Source organism: Poromitra crassiceps (assembly GCF_964638095.1).
Source record: "Poromitra crassiceps genome assembly, chromosome: 6".
In the NCBI taxonomy this organism is placed as follows: Eukaryota; Metazoa; Chordata; class Actinopteri; order Beryciformes; family Melamphaidae; genus Poromitra; species Poromitra crassiceps.
In genome coordinates this window covers 35252171-35273708 of record NC_139627.1, presented here as the reverse complement: position 1 = coordinate 35273708, position 21538 = coordinate 35252171, and the positions used below count along the sequence as shown (strand labels likewise).

General features: G+C 45.6%; 1 protein-coding gene across 1 annotated transcript in view; it reads left to right on the top strand.

The window, feature by feature from the left end:
- The window catches only part of clybl (citrate lyase beta like), a gene marked incomplete at its 5' end in the record, with an annotated part of 86050 nt that overhangs the window by 46353 nt on the left and 18159 nt on the right, over positions 1-21538 (top strand). Inside the window, one exon of the mRNA XM_083638204.1 lies at positions 14275-14463. Coding sequence (XP_083494330.1) covers positions 14275-14463 — 189 coding nt within the window. The remainder of the gene's footprint in view (positions 1-14274; positions 14464-21538) is intronic.

The window sequence follows — 21538 nt, the reverse complement described above, 5'->3', positions numbered from 1 at the left end:
TTTGGGCCTACCGTATATTTTTCGTTCTGAAATGCGCGCCTCTAATCTGCCACCTTCAGACTGGAGCATATAAAGGGGATTGTGCCAATCAGCGACCGCCCCACCACAGCAGTTCACCAATCTTCTCCCCAAGCCGACCAATCCAGACAGGACTCTGTAGGAAGACAGTCAAAGAGCAACTACCAGGACAACATAGTTCACACACTGAACTGCAATTCCCCAAAATGGCAACGATTAGTTTAGAGATAGCAAAATTGAAACTACAAATACAATAAGACAATAAAAGAAACGGCACCAGCCGTAACATTAATAATATTATTATAGAGAACAGCACAATCTCTTCTAGGGCCTACGGAATTATAAATAAATTAGAGATTTAGCATTTACTGTGCGAGTCTGTCTGTGTTGACAATCGCCACAGTATACACTGTAGCGGCGATTATGTTCACCATGACAACGGCACAGTGGGCCTGTCACCTTGCCGAGAGAGAGAGAGAGAGAGGGGGGGGGGGGGGAGAGAGAGAGTGCTTGCTAAATGCCATGGAGGCAGAAGGGGAGGAAGGCGTCAGAAGAAATGAGAGGTTAGTTATCAGGTAAATGCATGGATAGGCTCCAAATGGGGCTGCTGCCCCTCATTATCCATCACCTTCACCCTAAAACAGGGCAGGATATTCAGAACAAAGAGGTATGATAATGCTACTTAAATCTGGAAAGGGTGGGTGAAGGGGGAGTAGGGGTATTGGTTTAAATGAGTGTGTGTGTATTACAATGTCATTCTCCTTGTAATGTGTTGATGAACATGCACTCCATAAATAAATTAATAAAAAAAAAGGGGGGGGGCACTCTCCCCCCCCCCCCCCAGAAAATGTAAATCCAGGAGTGCCCATTGTCATCGCTTGCCATTCTGACTCCTAAAATGTCTGCGCACCATCTTGGCAGTAATGCTGGCTGCTTAGGAGGGAAGGAGATGAGAAGGGGAGTGAGGGGTTGGGGCCGCCCAGAGCTTGCTAACTGTCACCGCGGAGCCGGAGGGGAGAGAGGGGAGGAGGAGAGAGGGGAGGGAAGACAAGGCTGACTGCTCTAACACTCTTACACATATCATCATATCTGTATGATCAGTGGGGTGGAGGAGGAGGGAGGGCAGGTTGAAACCCTGGAGCGGAACTGACGGCTACACCTGTCCTCTCTCTTTCTCCCTCTCTCGCTGTCTTGCTGTCTCTCTCTCTCGCTCACCTCTCCTCTCCAGGGTCCTCAGGGTTAAGATTGTTTATCTCTCTCGTGTTCTCTCTGTCTCTGCGTGCCCTATGGTCTAGCTTTCCTCCTGGCGTGTGTCTCTCTCTTTCTCCCTCTCTCTCTCTCTCCCCCGTCGAGTCTCTCCATCCTCCCTGACTCCCCCCTGCCTCCCTGCCGTAGAGATTCTCTCCTAATCCCTGGAAGTTTGGAACTAATGAACTAACTGCTGAGCCGCTGCCACGGAGCCTGGTCCCAAACTATACTGTACTTCACACTCCATTTCCTCTCCAGATGGCATGGTGGCGCGGCCGACGCGGCAGGGAGCACCTCTCACACACTAGTGCGTTGCAAGCAAACGCACACACACACACACACACACACACACACACACAGTGCGTGTAGAACACGAATGTGCATATGCGTAGAAACACACTCTCAAAAACACAGAAATATGTGCACATGCAGACACATACATACACATACTTACTTGCACACAAACACAAGCGCAACACTTCTGTACATCCAGTCGGCATGGAGGGAGCACCTATCTCACTCAAGTATGAAAGTGAGCCGATGTAGTTCTCTTTTCCTGTTTTCTGCAACTCCTGATATGCTTCTGAATTTTGAAATATTATGCAATTAGAGTCATGCTTCTTCACTGCAGGTATTTACCAGGGAAGACTCAAATATATATAATAATAGAGAATGCACTATTTGTTAATTTGAAAGTATGCAAAAAGAATGATAGAAATGAAATGAATAATGAACAACCCCCGGGATTGGACCCACAGAAGAAACCAGAAACCAGTCCTTCCAAATCTGGTTGAACTTGAGATGTTTTCTCCAGAATTGTGATGCAGTGGCAATTATAGCAGGCTTTCTTTCCCTCTTTCAGTAAAATTGCATGAATTGTTAAAAAAGTTAGTAAAAATAACATAATCCATTAAGAAGCATACCGCATATCACAGAAACCACTTAAATACTCATCATTTTGTATGTGCTACCACCAGGGCCGGCCCTGTACATCTGGGGCCCCTAAGCAGGATAAGTTTGGGGGCCCTGCCTCACAGTGGATAGACAGTGAAGTATTCATAGACAGACAGTGAGTATTCATAGAACCAGCTACCGTATGTAATTATAACCTGTATGCATTTTATTTGTACCTCTATCAACATGATGGGCCGCAGTTATTTTACTGCTAATTAAATACACTCAATGAAACACTCAAAGTAATGCTGACTGACGGCACATTTTTACTTATATTTAGTTTTCGTCTGAATGCTTAGTGTTGAATAGTGTTGCTTATCCACTAGGCGGCTCCAAACATCACTTCAGTATTGCTATTTTTTGTGTGCAGAAAATAATGCTAAGTGTAAATTAATGCAAAGCCAGGGGTAAATAACGTTATGCAACCATACAGCGGGTTTGGTTCCCCCTGGCGGCCAAATCAAAATAAATAAATAAATAGTGTCATCACATTGAAATGAGGCCATGTTTCATCACACATGAATGCAATTGGGGATATTTGGATTCACAAGGGTCTCAGCTTTGTTGCCATACTGAAATTCTACAATTCCATGAGTGTTTAGGCACCACAGTGTGCAGAAATAGGGGAAGAAAAAAGACGAGAATAACATATTTTCATTGCATGTAGAAGGCTGTGTCTTTAGGACCCTGGAGCTCTTAAACCCTATAGCTGATTATGTCAGAGTTAAACATGGCTGTGAACCTAGACTCCTGGGGTTCTTCCGAGTGCAATTTAATCTTTTTATATTGTGTATCGTTTTTGCACTTTTTAAGTGGAAATCTTTTACCTTTTACTATATTATTATTACTCTGCAAAGCCCCAGTAAGTGCACACCTACTGCGATGAAAATATGTCTTAACAGTCAGACAATGCTAAACTGATTGCGGTCAATAGGAGATTCAAGTAAACCATGTGGAGCAGCACTAACACACTAGGGCGTTCTACATTTACAGCGACTATATTTGATTACATACAGCTCTTTGGATAAGCTACATGTAGGCTACAGGGGACAAAATGATTGCAATTTAGGCCAATTATTCATCTGCAAGGATTTGGAGCTATTTCCCAGTGAGCTAGTACAAAACAGGGTTGGTAGCCTACCTATTGTATTCGTCTGGATGTCTAGTTTCCGCTGATACCAGAAGCTCTGCTCTAAAAACTGAGCCTGCGATAGCTTCATCAAACACGGACTGTGCCCTGCCATCTTCTTCCCACAGGGGCCTCCTGGTGGCTACGGGGCCCTAAGCAGCTGCTTAGTTTGCTTATAGGTAGGGCCGGCTCTGGCTACCACCATGGTATCGTATGCGGGACATTATGACGTCATGGTGGAGTCTGTATCTGTGTAATGGGACATTGCAGTGAACACAATAATTGCATACGTACACCACAAGTAGGCCCTGTAGAGTAGATGACCTTCAGTCAGTCAGTCAGTCAGTCAGTCAGGTAATGCCTACCATACACTAGAAAACTTTGATAATACTTTTTAAAAGACTAACGTCTGACACCCCCTCACATCCAGCTCACATCTAAAGACAACTATCCACCTTATTTTTGAATGCCCCGCTGTAAAATGATTATGGGCGCAAGGTCCGGTCTAGAACATGACTGATTGTTGCAGCTGGTTAACGTTACATGTTGGCTAGTCTGGGGCCAAAAACCTTGTTCCGTGTCATCCGGCTATGGGCGGAACACACCACCATCCACCAGGAATCAAAGTGCAGCAAACAATTCCACTCAATCCTTGCGTTCTGTTCAGAAATCATGGGCGACGCGAATATCTAGCTACCCAAAAAGCTAAAAAACAAACAAACATACAACTAAAACCAAATAATGGCATCGCCGCCTGACACGCCGGTCAAAACAGTAAAATGGGCAAACGAAAACATTGTGGTACACAAAGCGGAACGACCACCGGAACACACTCTCTCCTTTGAGAGAGCCTGGTGACACGAGGTTACTTGTTGGCAGAGGGTCTGCGGCGCTCGTACTCAGCACATTTCCTCATCAAACTCCAACGCTGAAAAAAAAGTTGCTTGTCACAAAGAAATAACACTCGTTTGATGACTTATTTGAGGGAATATAATGAAATAATGTTATCTATCACATCCGCTAACCTGTTGCTCTTTGAACAAGTTGTGATATTTATTGGCAAGATGTTAGGCCAAGCTGGATGTGATTTGCTCCCTTCGCCTGCAGCTTTGAAACATTGTTTACAGACGGGCTATGTTGTGTCCGTGTCAGCAACGTAACAGTGGGAGGGGCCTGGGAGGATTACACCGGAAGAAACGCCCATATTTCACGAAAGGCATCATGGCAGCTCAGAATAAGGTGGATACAATTTTGCAAAGACTGCCTACCATCCTATAATAAGAATGCAGTCTCTGTGTGTGAGTATGAATTGTGTTCGGCCACAGCTATTGCCGTTCTACGTGTAATCGTGCGGAATCTTTCAGGAAATGTAAAGAGCACCCCTGCAGGTGACCTAACAGATCCAGATTCCTTAATTATTAGGTAATTAGGGCCGATTAATGGCCGAATTTGCGATGCTGTGCAATGGCTGTGCAGCCTCCACTTCCCACTGGGACGCACATCACTGCACAGGCATTCCACTAGTACACTAGAACACTTTGAAAAGACACCCTCTCATTTTGAACAGACTGCCAATAAACTGCACTGTACATGACACCAAGGCGCAGTGCGCTTCACAGGTGTAGGCTAGTTTGTAAAGTATTTATGTTTTTGGTTTATTTGAAAGGTTTTCGAACGTAAAATAATACCATAGTCTTTTATTTAGAATGTATTATTTATCTTAGTTCAAATTGGCTAAGTGGGTGGGTGGGTGGGTTGGGTGGGTGGCGGCGGTGTCTGTCACGATTGTGATGTCATCAGTCATGTCACTTAGTTGAGCAATTGTGATGTCATCAATGATGTCACTCGAGCAACTGTGATTGCCCAACTGTGATGGGGGAAAATCAGGAGGAAATATAATATATACAGTATATGCATTCCGTCCACTTTGAAGATTCTTTTCAAGTTTTGTCATTGACCCACGAATAGATCACACATTGCACAGAGGATGACATTATTACTACCTGTTTCTGGTAGTAATGCACTTAAGATATTAACTATATTCTGTGCATGGACTGTGTTTGACACTGGAGGTTTTGAGACTTAACATAAAATTATGCAGCCAACTGGCAACTGATATGACCTCAGTTGAATGCACAGTGTTATTCCAGAGGACATTGAAAGATCTATTCTCCATATAAGTGGATTCAAATGACTAAACACTTGACAGAAGCAACTCCTGGGAATCAATGCTAGTGAGATGAATTATGAATATTGAACATTTGTATTTACAGTGGGTGTGCGTGCGTGTGTATCTCCATGCATGTGTATGCATGTGTTATGTACATGTGTGCGTGTGTGTGTAGAGTACAGTATGTATGCCTGTGTGCTTGTGCTTGCAGCTCCTCAGAGGATCCAGTAGACTTGAGAGAAACTGCAGTAAGGCTGCCAAGAATCACAAACGGGGATCTGGGATCTGAGATCTGACCCGCTCAGCCAGAAAATAGTCCCTGTCCCGGCTAGATCAGAAAGACGTTCCAAAGAGCAACGTACGTGTGTGTGCGTGTGTGTGTGTGCGTGTGGGTGTGTGGGTGGGTGTGGGTGTGCGTGTGTGCGTGTGGGTGTGTGGGTGGGTGTGTGGGTGTGTGTGTGGGCGGGTGTGTATGTGAAGTGTCAAGTGTCATCTACAGATTGTCCTTTGGGAGGGGATTAGAGGCAAGCGAGAGGTCAGGGTGCACGGGAGGGTGATGACAGTGCTCTGATTAGCGACCGTTGTTCAGGAATGGACAGGATTCTTGTCAGGTGTTAAAGGGGAGAGAGAGCATTTGTCAGAATGTTAGAGGCTATGAAATTGCATTTTTAGCTGCGGCCAGCATAGCCAGAAGCTCTATAAGTCTTTCTGTTGGTTGGTTTGTCCAGCATAGCCAGAAGCTCTATAAGTCCAGTGTTTCCCACAGGATTTTGAGTATTTGTGGTGGGGGACCGCAGACCCCCTAGGGGGGTGCGGGGGCATGCCCCCCCCGCGAGATATTTTTAAACATTTTAAAGTAAAATGCATGAATTTGTTGTACTTTGAGAAAGCTTAAGAGCAAAATTAACTCATTGAGTGCCAATGACGACTATAGTCGTCAATTCAAATAGTAACGTAGAGTGCCAATGACGACTAAAGTCGTCAATTGCGTTTTTTGACGGTGGGACGTGGATCAAAGCCTGATGCATCTCCTGTGAAAGTATGGGGGATGTTGAATGTGTAAAAGCTATTTTACGGACCCATTAGGTGGCGACAGTGCTCTCCAGATTAGAGAAAGGTGAGGAAAAAAACAAGAAGCCGTGGGGACACGGAAACCGCATCGGTATGCATCGATATGCATGAAGCATAACGTTAGCTGTGCCTGCAGCAGCCAATCTGCTGCCACAATTGAGCCCCTCCGTCTCCGCTGCGATAGCTCCTAAATAATTAGTTGTGGAGTTGTTATTATTCTCAGTTGGAAGCGCTGGGAGCGGGCGACAAAAACGGCGGAACGCTGTGAAAAAGCTGGGTTTTCAGTGCAGAGCAAACGCAGCAGAGAGCCACCAGAGCCACCAGAGACACACCCACGGAGGAGGGGTTTGCAGTGGAGGGGGGTGGGGCAAGCAGGGCAGCATACAACACTGACCCAGACAGCAGGCTCGATGGACAGATTGGTTGGCAAACACAAGCTAGAATATCTGATGCCCACCAGCAGTAAATCAAGACCAGCAAGAAGTTGTAGGGTCTGCGCAGCAGGGGCCAGCGCTGCTGGTTGCAGCTAAAAAATATTATTTTGCCAAACAAAATTCCTTTGTTTTCGCTGTTTTATTGAAGGAAATTATTTTTGAGGTGTCACTACATCAGAAAATATTAGCTTCAGAGTCAGTGATGTGCTTGAAATGCTTCATTTCACAAAAGGCTGATTATCTCAGCTTCTAGTTTGAAACGTCTGTTTTTGCTGAAAACAACCTATCTTCCCCGGCTGATAACTAAAGAACGGAAAATGATATCAATAAACTTTTTTTTGCTGATGATACAATAGACTCTCATCGTTCTTTGGGCGTGTTCGGTGTTTACATAGTAATATCACACAATATTCTGTGGGCCTCGAGAAATTACTGAAAACGCTCTGAAAGGGCTGGCACTGGGAGCATCCGTTTTCCAAAAGTGGCTGGCACTCAATGAGTTAAAAGGCTAGATCTATGAAGAACATGTCATCATTACTGTGCTGTGGGTTTACAATGACAAACTAAATTTCTCCCTATAGATCAGGGATACTCAACTTGCTTTGCCACTTTCGTGAAATGATAGAAGGCGAGGGGCCAGTTAATAAACAAACAATATACATTTTTCTGTAGCGGATTGTAGGTTTTTGGGGTGTCAGCCGGAGTTTAGGCTGACAGTGTTGTGCACACCGGATAGTTAGTTAGGTTAAGTTAGTTAGGTTAAGTACATACATAAGTGCCTGGGTAGTGAGCAGATGGCGGTATTTGACAATTTAGCAGCTAAATCATAGATTATTGAAAGATATTCCATATTCCAGACTGAAATGCTATAACAGAAGTATTGGCCAGAATGACATGAACATTTATTGGACACTTATTCAGCGGATATCTTGCATGTTGCGTTCAGGTGCACTGTAAAAAAAAAAAAAATTGGTCAACATCTTATTGTGGCGGTCAAAATATTATAGTGGCGGCCCGCCACAAATTCCTTTATGTATGGGAAACACTGAAGTCACTCTGTTGGTTGGTTTGTCCAGCATAGCCAGAAGCTCTATAAGTCACTCTGTTGGTTGGTTTGTCCAGCATAGCCAGAAGCTCTATAAGTCACGCTGTTGGTTCGTTGGTCCACAAAAATTTGCATGGAGGCGAATTGGTGCAAGGTGCACTGTTGCCCCGATCGCCTCCAAAATTTGCCAAAACACTTTGCAGGGGTCTGGAATGAATTTGTTGCAAAAAAGGGGGTGGGGGGAGAAAAAGAAAAAAAAATCGTCCACGGGGGGGGCACTACTTCTTCTTCTGTGGTGTTTTATGGCAGTTGGCATCCTTTATGTTGCATTACCGCCTCCTTCTGGGTGATCCATCCACTGTTTCCTTACATTCTGTAAAACCTCCGGATTTCATCAGTTGTTCTTCTGTGGTGTTTTATGGCAGGTGGCATCCTTTATGTTGCATTACTGCCTCCTTCTGGATTTATCCATCCACTGTTTCCCTACATTCTGTCCCTCTCTCCGGGTGGCCACTACAGCAATATTTTGTTTTTAGACATTGTGACATCACAATGGTTCGAGTAATGTCATCAGTGCCATAAGTCACTCTATTGTGATTTTCTCTATGCAATTTTTTTTTTATCTGGCCGCAGCTATTGAATTGTTTTAATCAAATTGTTCTCCCTCTACATACAGTATAATGTACTGTATATGTGTGACGTGTTATGTGTATGTGTGTAGATAATCCATATAACCGATTTAATTCCTTGCATTCTCATGTCTTTTGATTATCAGCTGAAACACACACACACACACAGGAGCTCCAGATGCTGTGGGCTGAGGGCAAGGCTTGAGGCCGAGCTCGGGATAGGAAAACGCTGAGACATGGAGAACAGAGAGGTCCTCTCTCCCTCTCTCATGATCCTGTTACACTCCTGTGTTTTCTCTGGCAGGGCCGCGGCCCACACCGCTCTGTGCTACGTGGGCTGCTCCGCGCAGCCAACACGTGGAGAGTAGCCCCAGGAGGAGGAGAGAGGATGGGAAGGGGGAGAAGGAGAAGCAGAGGGAAGCATGGGAGGAGGAGAGGAGAGGAAGACAGCAGATGTGGGTGTATTAGGGGGGGACAAAAGAGGGAACGCTTTATTACTCTTATCTTGCAAGAAGGGTGTGCTTCAGCCAGCTATTTGAAACTATGTCCAACATAACTTAAGTCAAATCTGTAAGAAGACATAATATGTATGGAGGACTGCAGTGACAATCAGTCATTTGGTGGTGGTGGTGGTGATGGGGGGGGGGGGGGGGGGGGGGTTGGCACCTACACTTAAAAATGTATTGATGGAACAAAGTTTTAATAAATTGTAACAGACTAGATTGTATTTCAGAGATATTGAAAGATAAACTTATGGTACTTTTTTCTTCCAAAAATGATATAGTGTTTTGACAATGAATCCCTCATGTAATACAGCCTGCAATGAGCTGTAACCAAAATTGCTGTAATAGGCTCTTACTGTGGCTAATTAGTGTGTATAAGCTAGACATGATTCCACTTCTAGCTGCCAGCTTTGACCAACTACGACAAGCAGGTTTCATGATTTTACACATTTCTCCATCTCTATCCTGCTAGTTATACAGTAGTTGTCTGCCACGACAGCACAACAGATAACAGTAACAGAGTGTCTCTGACTGACAGAGTGAAGGCCTGACTCTCTCCTGCTTCTGTACATAACCTGCACAGAGTGTCTCCGCCTGACAGAGTGAAGGCCTGACTCTCTCCTGCTTCTGTTATCAACATAACCTGCACAGAGTGTCTCCGACTGACAGAGTGAAGGCCTGACTCTCTCCTGCGTCTGTTATCGACATAACCTGCATTAGTCACTCATCCCAGCCCAGCTTTCTGGAGTGCTGCATGTCACTTGTCAAAACCCATCCAGGATGACTTGGAGCCTGTGCACACACACACACACGCACGCGCGCGCGCGCACGCACACACACACACACACACACACACACACACACACACACACACACACACACACACACACACACACACACACACACACACACACACACACACACACACTGACAGACAGACAGACAAACCAATGTGCACACTGTCACACTCCAGGCAGGCAGTCTTCACCTGCGCTAGTCTACAGCTCATTTTAAATGGCATTGCGAGTCGCACAGCAGGACGCAAAACGCTGGCTCTCTCTCTCAAAAAAAAGGAAAAACAACTATGCTCATTGTGACTCATGATCTCTCTCTCCCTCCTCCCCCTTCACACACACACACACACACACACACACACACACACATAGGCACACTTTCAGAATAAAGGATACATCACTATACTGTTTGAAGGTACTATGTCGGTAACAAAAGATGCAATGCACACACTGTTATTAGTTTCTTAAGAATACTATTGAAAGTGACTAATTCTTCTGTGATTGAGGTAAATGATTCTGATTCATGCAATTTATGCTCTCTTTTTTTATCCCCCCCCCCCCCATTTTCTCCCCAATTGTACTTTGCCAATTCCCCCTGCTGTCCCGTTCATTGCTCCACCCCTTCTGCCGATCTGGGGAGAGCTGTAGACTAGCACATGCTTCCTCAGATACATGTGCAGTCGCCAGCTGTTTCTTTTCACCTGACAGAGAGGAGTTTCATGGGCAGGATGTAGTGCATAGGAGGACCACGCTTGCCCTTCTCCCTGAACAGTCGCCCCGACCGACCAGAGGAGGCACTAGTGCAGCGACCAGGACACATACCCCACCGGCTTCCCAACCGCCGACACGGCCAATTGTGTCTGTGAAAACATCTGACCAAGCCAGAAGTACCGCTGCCGGGAATGCGAGTGCTTTTACCTACGCTACCCAGACGCCGATTTACGCTGTCTTTTATTTCAGTTCTTGTTTAGGCTATTATGTACTGTGCCTATGTTTGTTGTACTAGCGACATTTCTTAAGCCCTCCTTAATGTATATTTCACAGTCTCTTTATTTGCTCATATTTTCAATCTAGCCATACATACAGCCTACCACGGCATTGAGATCTTCCGTTTGAATGAAGCTTAAAGACAGCGCGAGAGTGGTTTCCTCAGTCTCCACAGCACCGAGTCTATAAGTCCAGAGGCTGTGTTTGACGTTGCTCGTGTCAAGCTGCATGACGGCAGAGCTGGACATCCATGATCTGATGCTGGAGAGGAAGGTGGTCCCGCTGAGGACCATCCACACATCAGTTTGGATGCTCCAGTCTGACGCGGTGTCTACCATGCAGGACCCCTGCTGCGTAACGTACACATAGCTCTCTGTAGGAGAGACTCAGGCTGTGTGTGCAGTGCAGGGGCTGCCCTCTCTCTCCTGGAAGGTCAGCCTCTCTGCACTTGAAAAGCTCCTCGTGCATCCAGCGGCCCTGAGCCTGCCTGTGTGTCAGCTTCTAATGATGACGATGATGGAGGGAATCAAAGAGGAGATGGAGCTGACGTCGGGCCGAGCTCTCCATGGGACACCAGGTGATTGGGGAGCGAGCTTTGAAGCAACTTGTTGGATGGCTGTCCATTCATGTAAAAGATAGGCTTCTTTATTCCAGCGTGGAGTCGCGGGCCCGTAGGAGTCAAGGTGTGTGGCAGAATATGCTAAGAGATCAAAGAGGGAGAGTGCACAGTGACGTCGCCATCTCCACAGCCCATCCTGGCGTCATGCTTTCAAAAGTACTGCCACAAAAGGAGAAGGTGCAGACATTGTGCCGATGCCTGGGTGTCTGCTTACATAAAGATAATGTTATACATGCAGGCTGGCAGTATATCAGGCTGGGGCTGGAGCTTGAGGCTCAACCCTCTCCTGTCTCATTTGATCTGCAAATGTTATAAACCATAGCTTTTTGATCATTGTTGGACTGCTATTTATTTAGTTTGGTCAGGGATGAATGTGACTCCTGGCACATGAGGCAACCGGCGGTTCTCATAGATCCATTTCTCTAGTCCCCATGGACCGAGGAGGGACGGACAGAATTTCATCCACCATGTAGCAGGTTTATGAATAGTGAGTTATGGCAGTGTAAATGGCTCGGTCCGTTTTAAGTTACCGCGATACAGTTATGGGTCTATCTTGGGCTGAGAGAGAGAGAGAGGCTATTCCAAAACTTGAGTAAGACTCAAAGATCACAGCGCGCTCCTCATATGGTGTGACAATCCCTCTTGTCTCATCCAATGTAGCGAAAGGGAGACATACAGAAGTGCAGCCCGCACATGACCCCTATTAAATCCAGGCTAATCTTTGATATGTACTTTGATACCATATTTTATTGATATTGGGGGGTATTCATAATATCAAGTACAGTTCTGCATTCCAGGAGATCAGAGCGAGGGCTGTTTTGCCTCAAGAGCTGTCCCGTGACCTTTGAGGGGTCCCGACAAGCCGTCACCCAGCAGAAGCTGGGAATGAAGCTCTACTCTAGTCTGCCTTACTATTAGTTTTTACAAGAGACGGTGATGTATGGGCTCTCCATGTTATATCTGTCTACAGTTTCTCTCTCACGCACTCACATGCACACACGACCTGGCCTACTGATCATCGGTCTGTGCACATATTCCACTCTGAGGCCGTGGAGCAGAAAACGCAACGCCGCGTTTGTATCGTCAACTTTGCCCGTCGAGCGCGTATAACTGCATTGCATTGCTTGTCACATTCTCCACCACCTACTATCAGTTTAATTACACACACACGTCATTTCAATAATGAATCATTTTTCCAGTCATCGTTTTTCTAAAACTCTGGAACACGGCGTATAATTGAATTAATCAGCATGTTTGATGCTGAGTGCTTTTTTTCTTTTTAAGAGAAAACGTTATCAGTTTAAGTTGAATGCCAATCAGAGCATCACACACACACACACACACTCACGCACGCACGCGCACGCACACACACACACACACACACACACACACACACACACACACACACACACACACACACACACACACACACACACACACACAACACAACACACACACAAGCACTCAAAGCCTTTAGTCTCTGATCTGACCTGACAACTCCTAAGCTACCGTTTCCTCATGCCGTTTAACTCATACCACATTTCTCCCAGAGAGCCTTTCTCCTCTCGCTGCGCCGGACTTCTCTCCCCACTCCGTCCCTCTGTCTCTGTGTTCCTCCAGCCCAGCATCTGCTTTGAATCTAGCGGCGTGTGCTACTGTGTTACTGATAGGCGTTGGGACTGCCAGCTTCTCTTTGATTTCCCGTCCTCGTCCGTCTCTTCCTGCTCTCCTCATACAATGCCTGCGTTGAGAGAAGGGACTTTGAGTGTGCAGCTTGTTTTGTTGCATTGTAGCGCACATGCACGCATTGTGCTGAGGGGAGAATGCACATGTGTGCTGTTTATTTAGTGTCCTCTTGCCTTATGTGAAGTGAAAAGGGATGGTGGGGGATTTCTCTTTCATCTTGATCATTTTTTATTCCAGATGTATGTATGCTCTGCCAATGGCCCAATTTAATCACACACATTATTTGTCTCGGTAATATCATTGTTATTTTCATTGTCGTGCTTTATGGCCAAAATCATTTCTATTCGGCCATTTCCTTGGAGGCACATCTCTCCTACCAAATGCTTTTTTATTGTATTATTTCTTACACAATACAGCCAAGTTTTTTTTTATCTTGGAATGGAATTGATTTGTATCTCAGCTTATTTTGTATTTGTTGAATAGTGCTAAAAAGGGGGCGTCCTGTTGGCTCACCTGGTAGAGTGAATACCCGCTAAGGCGCTAAGGCTTAGTCCTTTGTGTGGCCGACCCGGCTTCGAATCCGACCCGTGGGCCTTTACCAGATGTCATCCCCTCTCTCTCTCCACCTTTCCTGTCTATCTTCTGTCCTATCTAATCAAGGAAAAATGCCAGCAAAAAAAAAAATATTGCTAAAAAGAGCCTTGTGATATTGTTTGTGTTTCATTCTTCCAGGATAATACAGTAGGCCTACTTGTCCGCTCTTCCAATAAGTAGGGCCTGCTTTCATCATTAGATCTTATGTAATTCCATATTGAATTCACTTCCAATTTTGCACAGTTTGAATAAATGAACAGTCAACTTGTATTGAATAATAACTATGACTGTGGTGTTTGTATTGAATAATAACTATGACTGTGGTGTACTATGACTGTGGTGTTTGTATTGAATAATAACTATGACTGTGGTGTTTGTGCTCCTGTGCTGCAGACAGAGGCCAGGGAGACCATTGGCAGGATGCTGGTGGAACTGGACCTGGGTGGGACAGAGATGTGTGTGAGGGTGAACTCGGTGTCCAGTGGCCTGGCTGAGGCTGATCTGCAGGTCATTCTGCAGGCTGAGCTTCTCCCTCCTGCCATCATGCTGCCCAAAGTGGAGGACACACAGGAGGTGCAGTGGGTAAGGCCACAGCTCTCAGTCCCTGTTCCACATCTCCATCTTTCAAGTGAACAAAAATGGAACCAGTGTTGTAGTGAAGTCGCTATATGTTGAGTCCAAGTCAAGGCTCAAGTCCCCAGTGTTCCAGTCCGAGTCATCAAAGAAGAGCCCGAGTCAAGTCGAGTCCCCATTACCTGAGTCCCAGTCTGGAGTTATTGAACATGAGTGTGAATGCCCTTGCATGAAATTGAATAATGTCAAGCTATTAATATAGCTATCAATTTCTTATGCCAAATTATTAGGGCCTATTACAAAAAAACAAACTAAGAAACAGTCATTGGCTGAGTTTCCCAACAAAGAAGCTTCTTAAGAGTTAAGAAGCTTCTTAAGGAGTTAAGAAGGCTCCAAAGAAGTGTTTCCCAAACGCCTTCTTAACAGAAGAGAAGAAAAAAAAGGCTCTTAAGAAGCATCTTAACTGGAGCTGTCCACCATCTCGATGTGAGAGGTCCTCTGCGGCCCACTAGATGGCACTCTGAGCCCACCAGTGGGCCACGACCCAGTGGTTGAGAAACACTGTTGTAGAATAACCTAATCATGGTCATGTTAAACAAGAACTTCTTCTATTAAACATTATTTATTTCAGACATGGACTGCAGTTCAAATTGCTTTATATACATATACAATATATATACACAGCATACAACAAAATTGCGAGAGAAACACTACAGAATTTAAGCGACCTTGGGTTCTGTGATAGGTGCTATATAAATCCACAAGATTCTTATTATAAAAGGAATCCATTCTGATTATAATAATATAGCCTACGGTAAAACATTTAAAACACAAGTAACCATACATACAGGGGAGATTTTCAAGTGTTCCCCAATTTTAAACACTAACTAAAGGGTGCATGAAAGAAAGGAAAAAGGGAAAAACACAAGAGGAAGAGTGGACACAAGTATCTCCTTTTGCCTGACGCGGCTGGATCTGCCAGTGTTTCGTCATTAAGAAGGTGTTAAGAATGCCCCAGACCCTTCTTACAAAACCTTAACGAAAGATCATCTTAGCGCTAAGAAGCTTTTGGGAAACGCAGCCTTCTTAACGGAAGATAATTTTAGGCTAAGAAGCAATCGGGAAACGCGTTGGCTTCGTTGGCTTCTTACGGGAGCCTTAAGGAGGGTCAAAGAAGCTTCTTAGCGCTAAGAAGCTTTTGGGAAACGCATGCCTTCATAACGAAAGATCATCTTAGGCTAAGAAGCAATTGGGAAACACGTTTGCTTCTTAAGGGGGCCTTAACTCATTGAGTGCCAGCCACTTTTGGAGAACGGACGCTCCCAGTGCCAGAGTTTCAGAGCGTTTTTCAGTGATTTCTCAAGGCCCACAGAATATTGTGTGATATTACTATGTAAACACCGAACACGCACAAAGAACGATGAGACTATCTTCTATCATCTGCAAAAAAAAGTTTATTGATACCATTTTCCGTTCTTTAGTTATGAGCCGGAGAAGATAGGCTGTTTTGAGCAAAAAGACACATTTCAAATTAGAAGCTGAGTTATTCCGCCTTTTGTGAAATGCAGCATTTCAAGCACATTCACTGAGTCTGAAGCTATACTATTTTCTGATGTAGTGACGTGGTGTAGTTGTGTGGTGCACTGCGTGCCCCACCCCCCTCTCCCCCCCTCAGCTGCAAACTCCTCCCCACACTAACACACAGCCTCACGCACCCAGGTCTATTTTCGGAGCGCTCCGTTTTTGTGCGGCGGTTCCCAGCGCGACACGGAAATGCCAAACCGGACTGCAGGGAAAGGTTTGGCCCTTCGGCGTCGGGTGCTGCCTTTCTGGCGGCTAATCGTGTGGAGAAACTATACAGCAGAGACAGAGGGGCTGAGTTGTGTGCGCGGATTGACTGCTGTTCGCAGCCAACGTCAGATTGCAGCCAGAGCAATCTATATGGCTCTGGCTGCAGCGTGAGCGGTTTCTTTTTCATCACGGGGCTTTTTCCTGCTGTTTCCCGGACCTTCCTCTAATCTGGAGAGCACTGTCGCCACCTAATGGGTCTGTAAAATAGGTTATACACATCCAATAGCTACAATATTTGTACAGGAGATGCAGAAGGCTTTGATCCACGTACCACCGTCAAAAAACGCATTTGACGTCGATCGACGTCCTTGGCACTCTACGTCACTATTTACTTTGACGTCGATCGACGTCCTTGGCACTCAATGAGTTAAGAAGGGTTAAAGAAGCTTCTTAGCGCTAATAAGCTTTTGGGAAACCCAGCCATTGTCAATGAACAAGTCCGAGTCCTCGTCTCCAAACTTCTGAGTCCGAATCATCAGTGCTCAAGTCCAAGTCGAGTCACGAGTCCTGAAAGTGAGTCCAGGACTCAGACTCGAGTCTGACTCATCCACAACACTGAATGGAGCTATGAGTGGGCTTTCTTACCATTCCTCCAGGAAGCTGTATACATGTGCAAACTAAACAAGACTAAAAATATCCATGACATTTCTTTCCTCCTCCTCCCTGTGTCTTTTAAAGAACACAGTGGTGCTCTTACACAAGCCTGTGAAGTAAGAGGAAACCACGGGAATCTTCAAAGCATTCATAACAAACTTTTCCATTTCCCAGTAAAAGTGGGAATCGATCCCTGTGGCAGGACCCAGGGAGAGAGCACAGTGTTTTTCTTGGCACCGGCTCAAGAAACGGATGACATTTCTCCGGATTAGCTTCAGAAGCCTGATAGGTCCCTGCAACAACACAATGGCGACTTCTACAGTAAAACCTTGTTTAACCGCTCCAAAAACACTCAACTGGACGGGCAGAATGAATAAAAACATATTACTTATTCATGCGTACATTTAAATATTGTAATATTTCAGTTGTCCAAACATTTTCCAAAGTCTGTAAAACAGCCTTCTTCCCGTTACCAAACTTACACTGTATGACAAAGATCACTGGCCGATACCAGATTTGATGCAGGTTATTGTGAGCTTTGATCACCATTCTAGCAAAAGTTATTGATACTGTAATTGCAAATAAAATAACTTTCGATGCCTCCGCCGGTGATAGCCATGACTGGAGGCATTATGTTTTCGGGTTGTCCGTACTTCTGTACGTCCGTCTGTCCGTCCGATGCTCGTTAATGTGCTATCTCGGGAACGGTCCAGGGCCGGACCTGGCTCCTGGACCATCTCAATCCGGCCCCCAAGGTCCTCAAAGAAAAACAAAACAACCCCCAAAAACTCAATAAAAGGCGGAATTATGTTCATAAATCTCATCTGCTACAGCCATTGGATTTGTATCACTATTATATCGGGAGATCAACAAGAAATTACCCATCACAACGGGAGAGAGGGTTAAAAATAGGGAGAGTCCCGCGAAAATCAGGAGTGTTGGCAGGTATAATCTCCAATGTGTGGCCCTTCGCTTACTTGATGTAAGTCAGTGTGGCCCTCTGGGAAAAAAATGTTGCCCACCCCTGTCGTAGAGAGTCAGGTTTGGAGGGGTGGGCAGGGGGAGTGGCTGGGGGGAAGTGGGTGGTTTAGGGGTAGGGTTAGGACCATTTTCCATATTGAAAACAATTAGCTGTGCATGTTGAGGTATCCCCACACATTGCCTAAAGTGCCATAAGGCTGAGTGGCCACAGCACTGCGCCATGTGCTTCAATGTATTTGTGCTTGTATGACATGGATGTAGACTGCAACTTGACTTGTTGGCGGAGGCATACAACCATGAGGCAGTTCATTCTAGTTTCTGAAATGATTGCCTGCTAATATTTTTCAAATTTTTCCTTATAAATTACTGTTTGCAATTTGTCCCTGCTAAGTGGCCTGTGCCCTAGTTAAGAGAGGTGTTTGTGTGGGTTTGGCCATCCCTCTGGCTCTCTATAAAGGGGCGCTGTGCGGATGTCAGCTCCCGACAGGTCAGGAGACAGTGACATCATTAAAGCCGGCCATTCTGATCAGCTCCATATGGGACAGTTACTGACCGGGTTACTGTCTGCCTCCTTTTCTGTTTGTGTGTCTGTGTTCTACTGTCAAGTCGGTTCCATTCAAAGGTGCCTTATTGGCATGAAATTCAAAAGTAGCCTAGTTTTTGCCAAAGCAAAACACCAATGACAGAGTATGCCCAGATTCACATAGCAACCATTCTATGGTTAATTTCCTTCTGTCTCCGTCTCTCTCCTCTTGATTGACCTATATCTCTTTTTCTTTCATACATCTACAAGGTTAAACAATTTAGTCTAGCTGATTTTTTTTGTTGAGTTAGGTGATTCAAACTAGGTAGCTTTAAGTGGCCTTGTTTTTTATTTTATTTTTTTTAATATAAATTATATAACATTTTGTTGATTGTGTCAAATTGCAAATAGACAAACTTGTGAGGGGATTAAGGGTTGAGGTTATGGGAGACATAGAGGGGTAAGGGCTGATATAGGGGGGGTGAAAGAGAGAAAAGAGAGTGAAAGGAGGGTGACCAGTCTGGCTTTTTCCCTCTATGCGCATGTGCGCACACACGCACGCACGCACGCACGCGCGCACACACACACACACACACACACACACACACACACACACACACACACACACACACACACACACACACACACACACACACACACACACACACACACACACACACACACACACACACACACACACACACACACACACACACACACACACACACACACACACACACACACACACACACACAGGGTCTTGGGGCCAGAAGCAGGAAGTTTTTAACTAGTGGTTTTAATTAGAACACGTCTATTTCCTGCTGCCCTTTCTTTCTTCCAAGTATAATTGCCGACAGGTGTTCACAGATTCTCTCCCCTCGCTCGGCCATTCCCCCCCTCACCTCTATTCTTCACAAAAAAAAAAAAAAATCAATAAAAAAGTAAATTTTGTTTGCCATTTCCCCCCTTTTTTATAGGGTGGAAATCTTAGCTTGTTCACAGCTCCAAAACAATAGCACCAATAAGTATTATTTTTTTATTTGGGATTTGAAAGCAGATATACATCAAAGAATAAATAATACATAAACATCCATATAGTTTCTACTAAAGCGTAAAGACGACCCTTACCTTATTCTGTAAGTCACTTTTTTTATTTCGATATACAGTATTTCTCCTCAGGGCAAATATAGTCCTGTGAATTCACGCTTTAGTCTGCTCTGCACCAATACACATTTGTGTGTGTGTGTGTGTGTGTGTGTGTGTGTGTGTGTGTGTGTGTCTGTGCGTGCACGCGTGTGCGTGCCTGTGTGTGTGTGTGCGTGCGTGCGTACACGTGCACAAGCAGGTGCATGAATATGTGCCAGTGCAAACCACTAAGTCGGGCTTGTAGCTCTTGACGGGACGTTTATTTAGCGGTGTGTGTGTTCATGTTTATGGATGTTCTCCTCTCCGACTGCCTTTCATGTGGATGTATTTTCCTCCTGTCTGTCTGTTTGCTTGACTCTTTCTTCAGTGTACATGCAGGTGTGTGTGTGTGTGTGTGTGTGTGTGTGTGTGTGTGTGCGCGCGCGTGTGTGTGCGTGTGTGTGTGTGTGTGAGCGCGTGTGCGCGCGTGTTGTAAGCATGTGTCTGATTTTCTCCACTCTTGTAAGGCAGCGCAGTAAATCCCACTCTTGTTTATTTTCCTCCCTTTTTTATTGATATTAGCAGTGGAACCTCCAGACTGATTTGTTGCTAAAAGATGGACTTACTTGTTTTCCTTTGTGTGGAAATCTTTAGCTCTGCCTTTCCCCTCTCCTCCAGCCTCTCCTCCAGCCCTTGTGTGACTGACAGCCCTTATTGGGCTATAACAGGCGTAACTCCCTCCTTTGTCCGAGGACAATTCTCACACAAGATTGGGAGCCGTGTGCATTCTTTGCCCACCACACTATTTGGTGTGCACTGGGACCCAAAGAATCGCACCCCCAGCCCCTGCTCCTCCTCCTGTCCCCTCCCCTCGCCCCTTTTCTCCGCTTCCCCTCTGTGAAATGAACACTTCAGCAGGCCGGAAACATTTAATCTGGCCCCCTTTTGAAGAAAATTAATTGAAACTTGTCCCACTATAGCCTCCTTTCTGTAGCTCCATCTCACCCTCCTTATAGCCTCCTTTCTGTAGCTCCATCTCGCCCTCCTTATAGCCTCCTTTCTGTAGCACCATCTCGCCCTCCTTATAGCCTCCTTTCTGTAGCTCCATCTCGCCCTCCTTATAGCCTCCTTTCTGTAGCTCCATCTCGCCCTCCTTATAGCCTCCTTTCTGTAGCACCATCTCGCCCTCCTTATAGCCTCCTTTCTATAGCACCATCTCGCCCTCCTTATAGCCTCCTTTCTATAGCACCATCTCGCCCTCCTTATAGCCTCCTTTCTGTAGCACCATCTCGCCCTCCTTATAGCCTCCTTTCTGTAGCACCATCTCGCCCTCCTTATAGCCTCCTTTCTATAGCACCATCTCGCCCTCCTTATAGCCTCCTTTCTGTAGCACCATCTCGCCCTCCTTATAGCCTCCTTTCTGTAGCACCATCTCGCCCTCCTTATAGCCTCCTTTCTGTAGCACCATCTCACCCTCCTTATAGCCTCCTTTCTGTAGCACCATCTCACCCTCCTTATAGCCTCCTTTCTGTAGCACCATCTCACCCTCCTTATAGCCTCCTTTCTGTAGCTCCATCTCGCCCTCCTTATAGCCTCCTTTCTGTAGCACCATCTCGCCCTCCTTATAGCCTCCTTTCTGTAGCACCATCTCGCCCTCCTTATAGCCTCCTTTCTGTAGCACCATCTCGCCCTCCTTATAGCCTCCTTTCTGTAGCACCATCTCGCCCTCCTTATAGCCTCCTTTCTGTAGCTCCATCTCGCCCTCCTTATAGCCTCCTTTCTATAGCACCATCTCGCCCTCCTTATAGCCTCCTTTCTGTAGCACCATCTCGCCCTCCTTATAGCCTCCTTTCTGTAGCACCATCTCGCCCTCCTTATAGCCTCCTTTCTATAGCACCATCTCGCCCTCCTTATAGCCTCCTTTCTGTAGCACCATCTCGCCCTCCTTATAGCCTCCTTTCTGTAGCACCATCTCGCCCTCCTTATAGCCTCCTTTCTATAGCACCATCT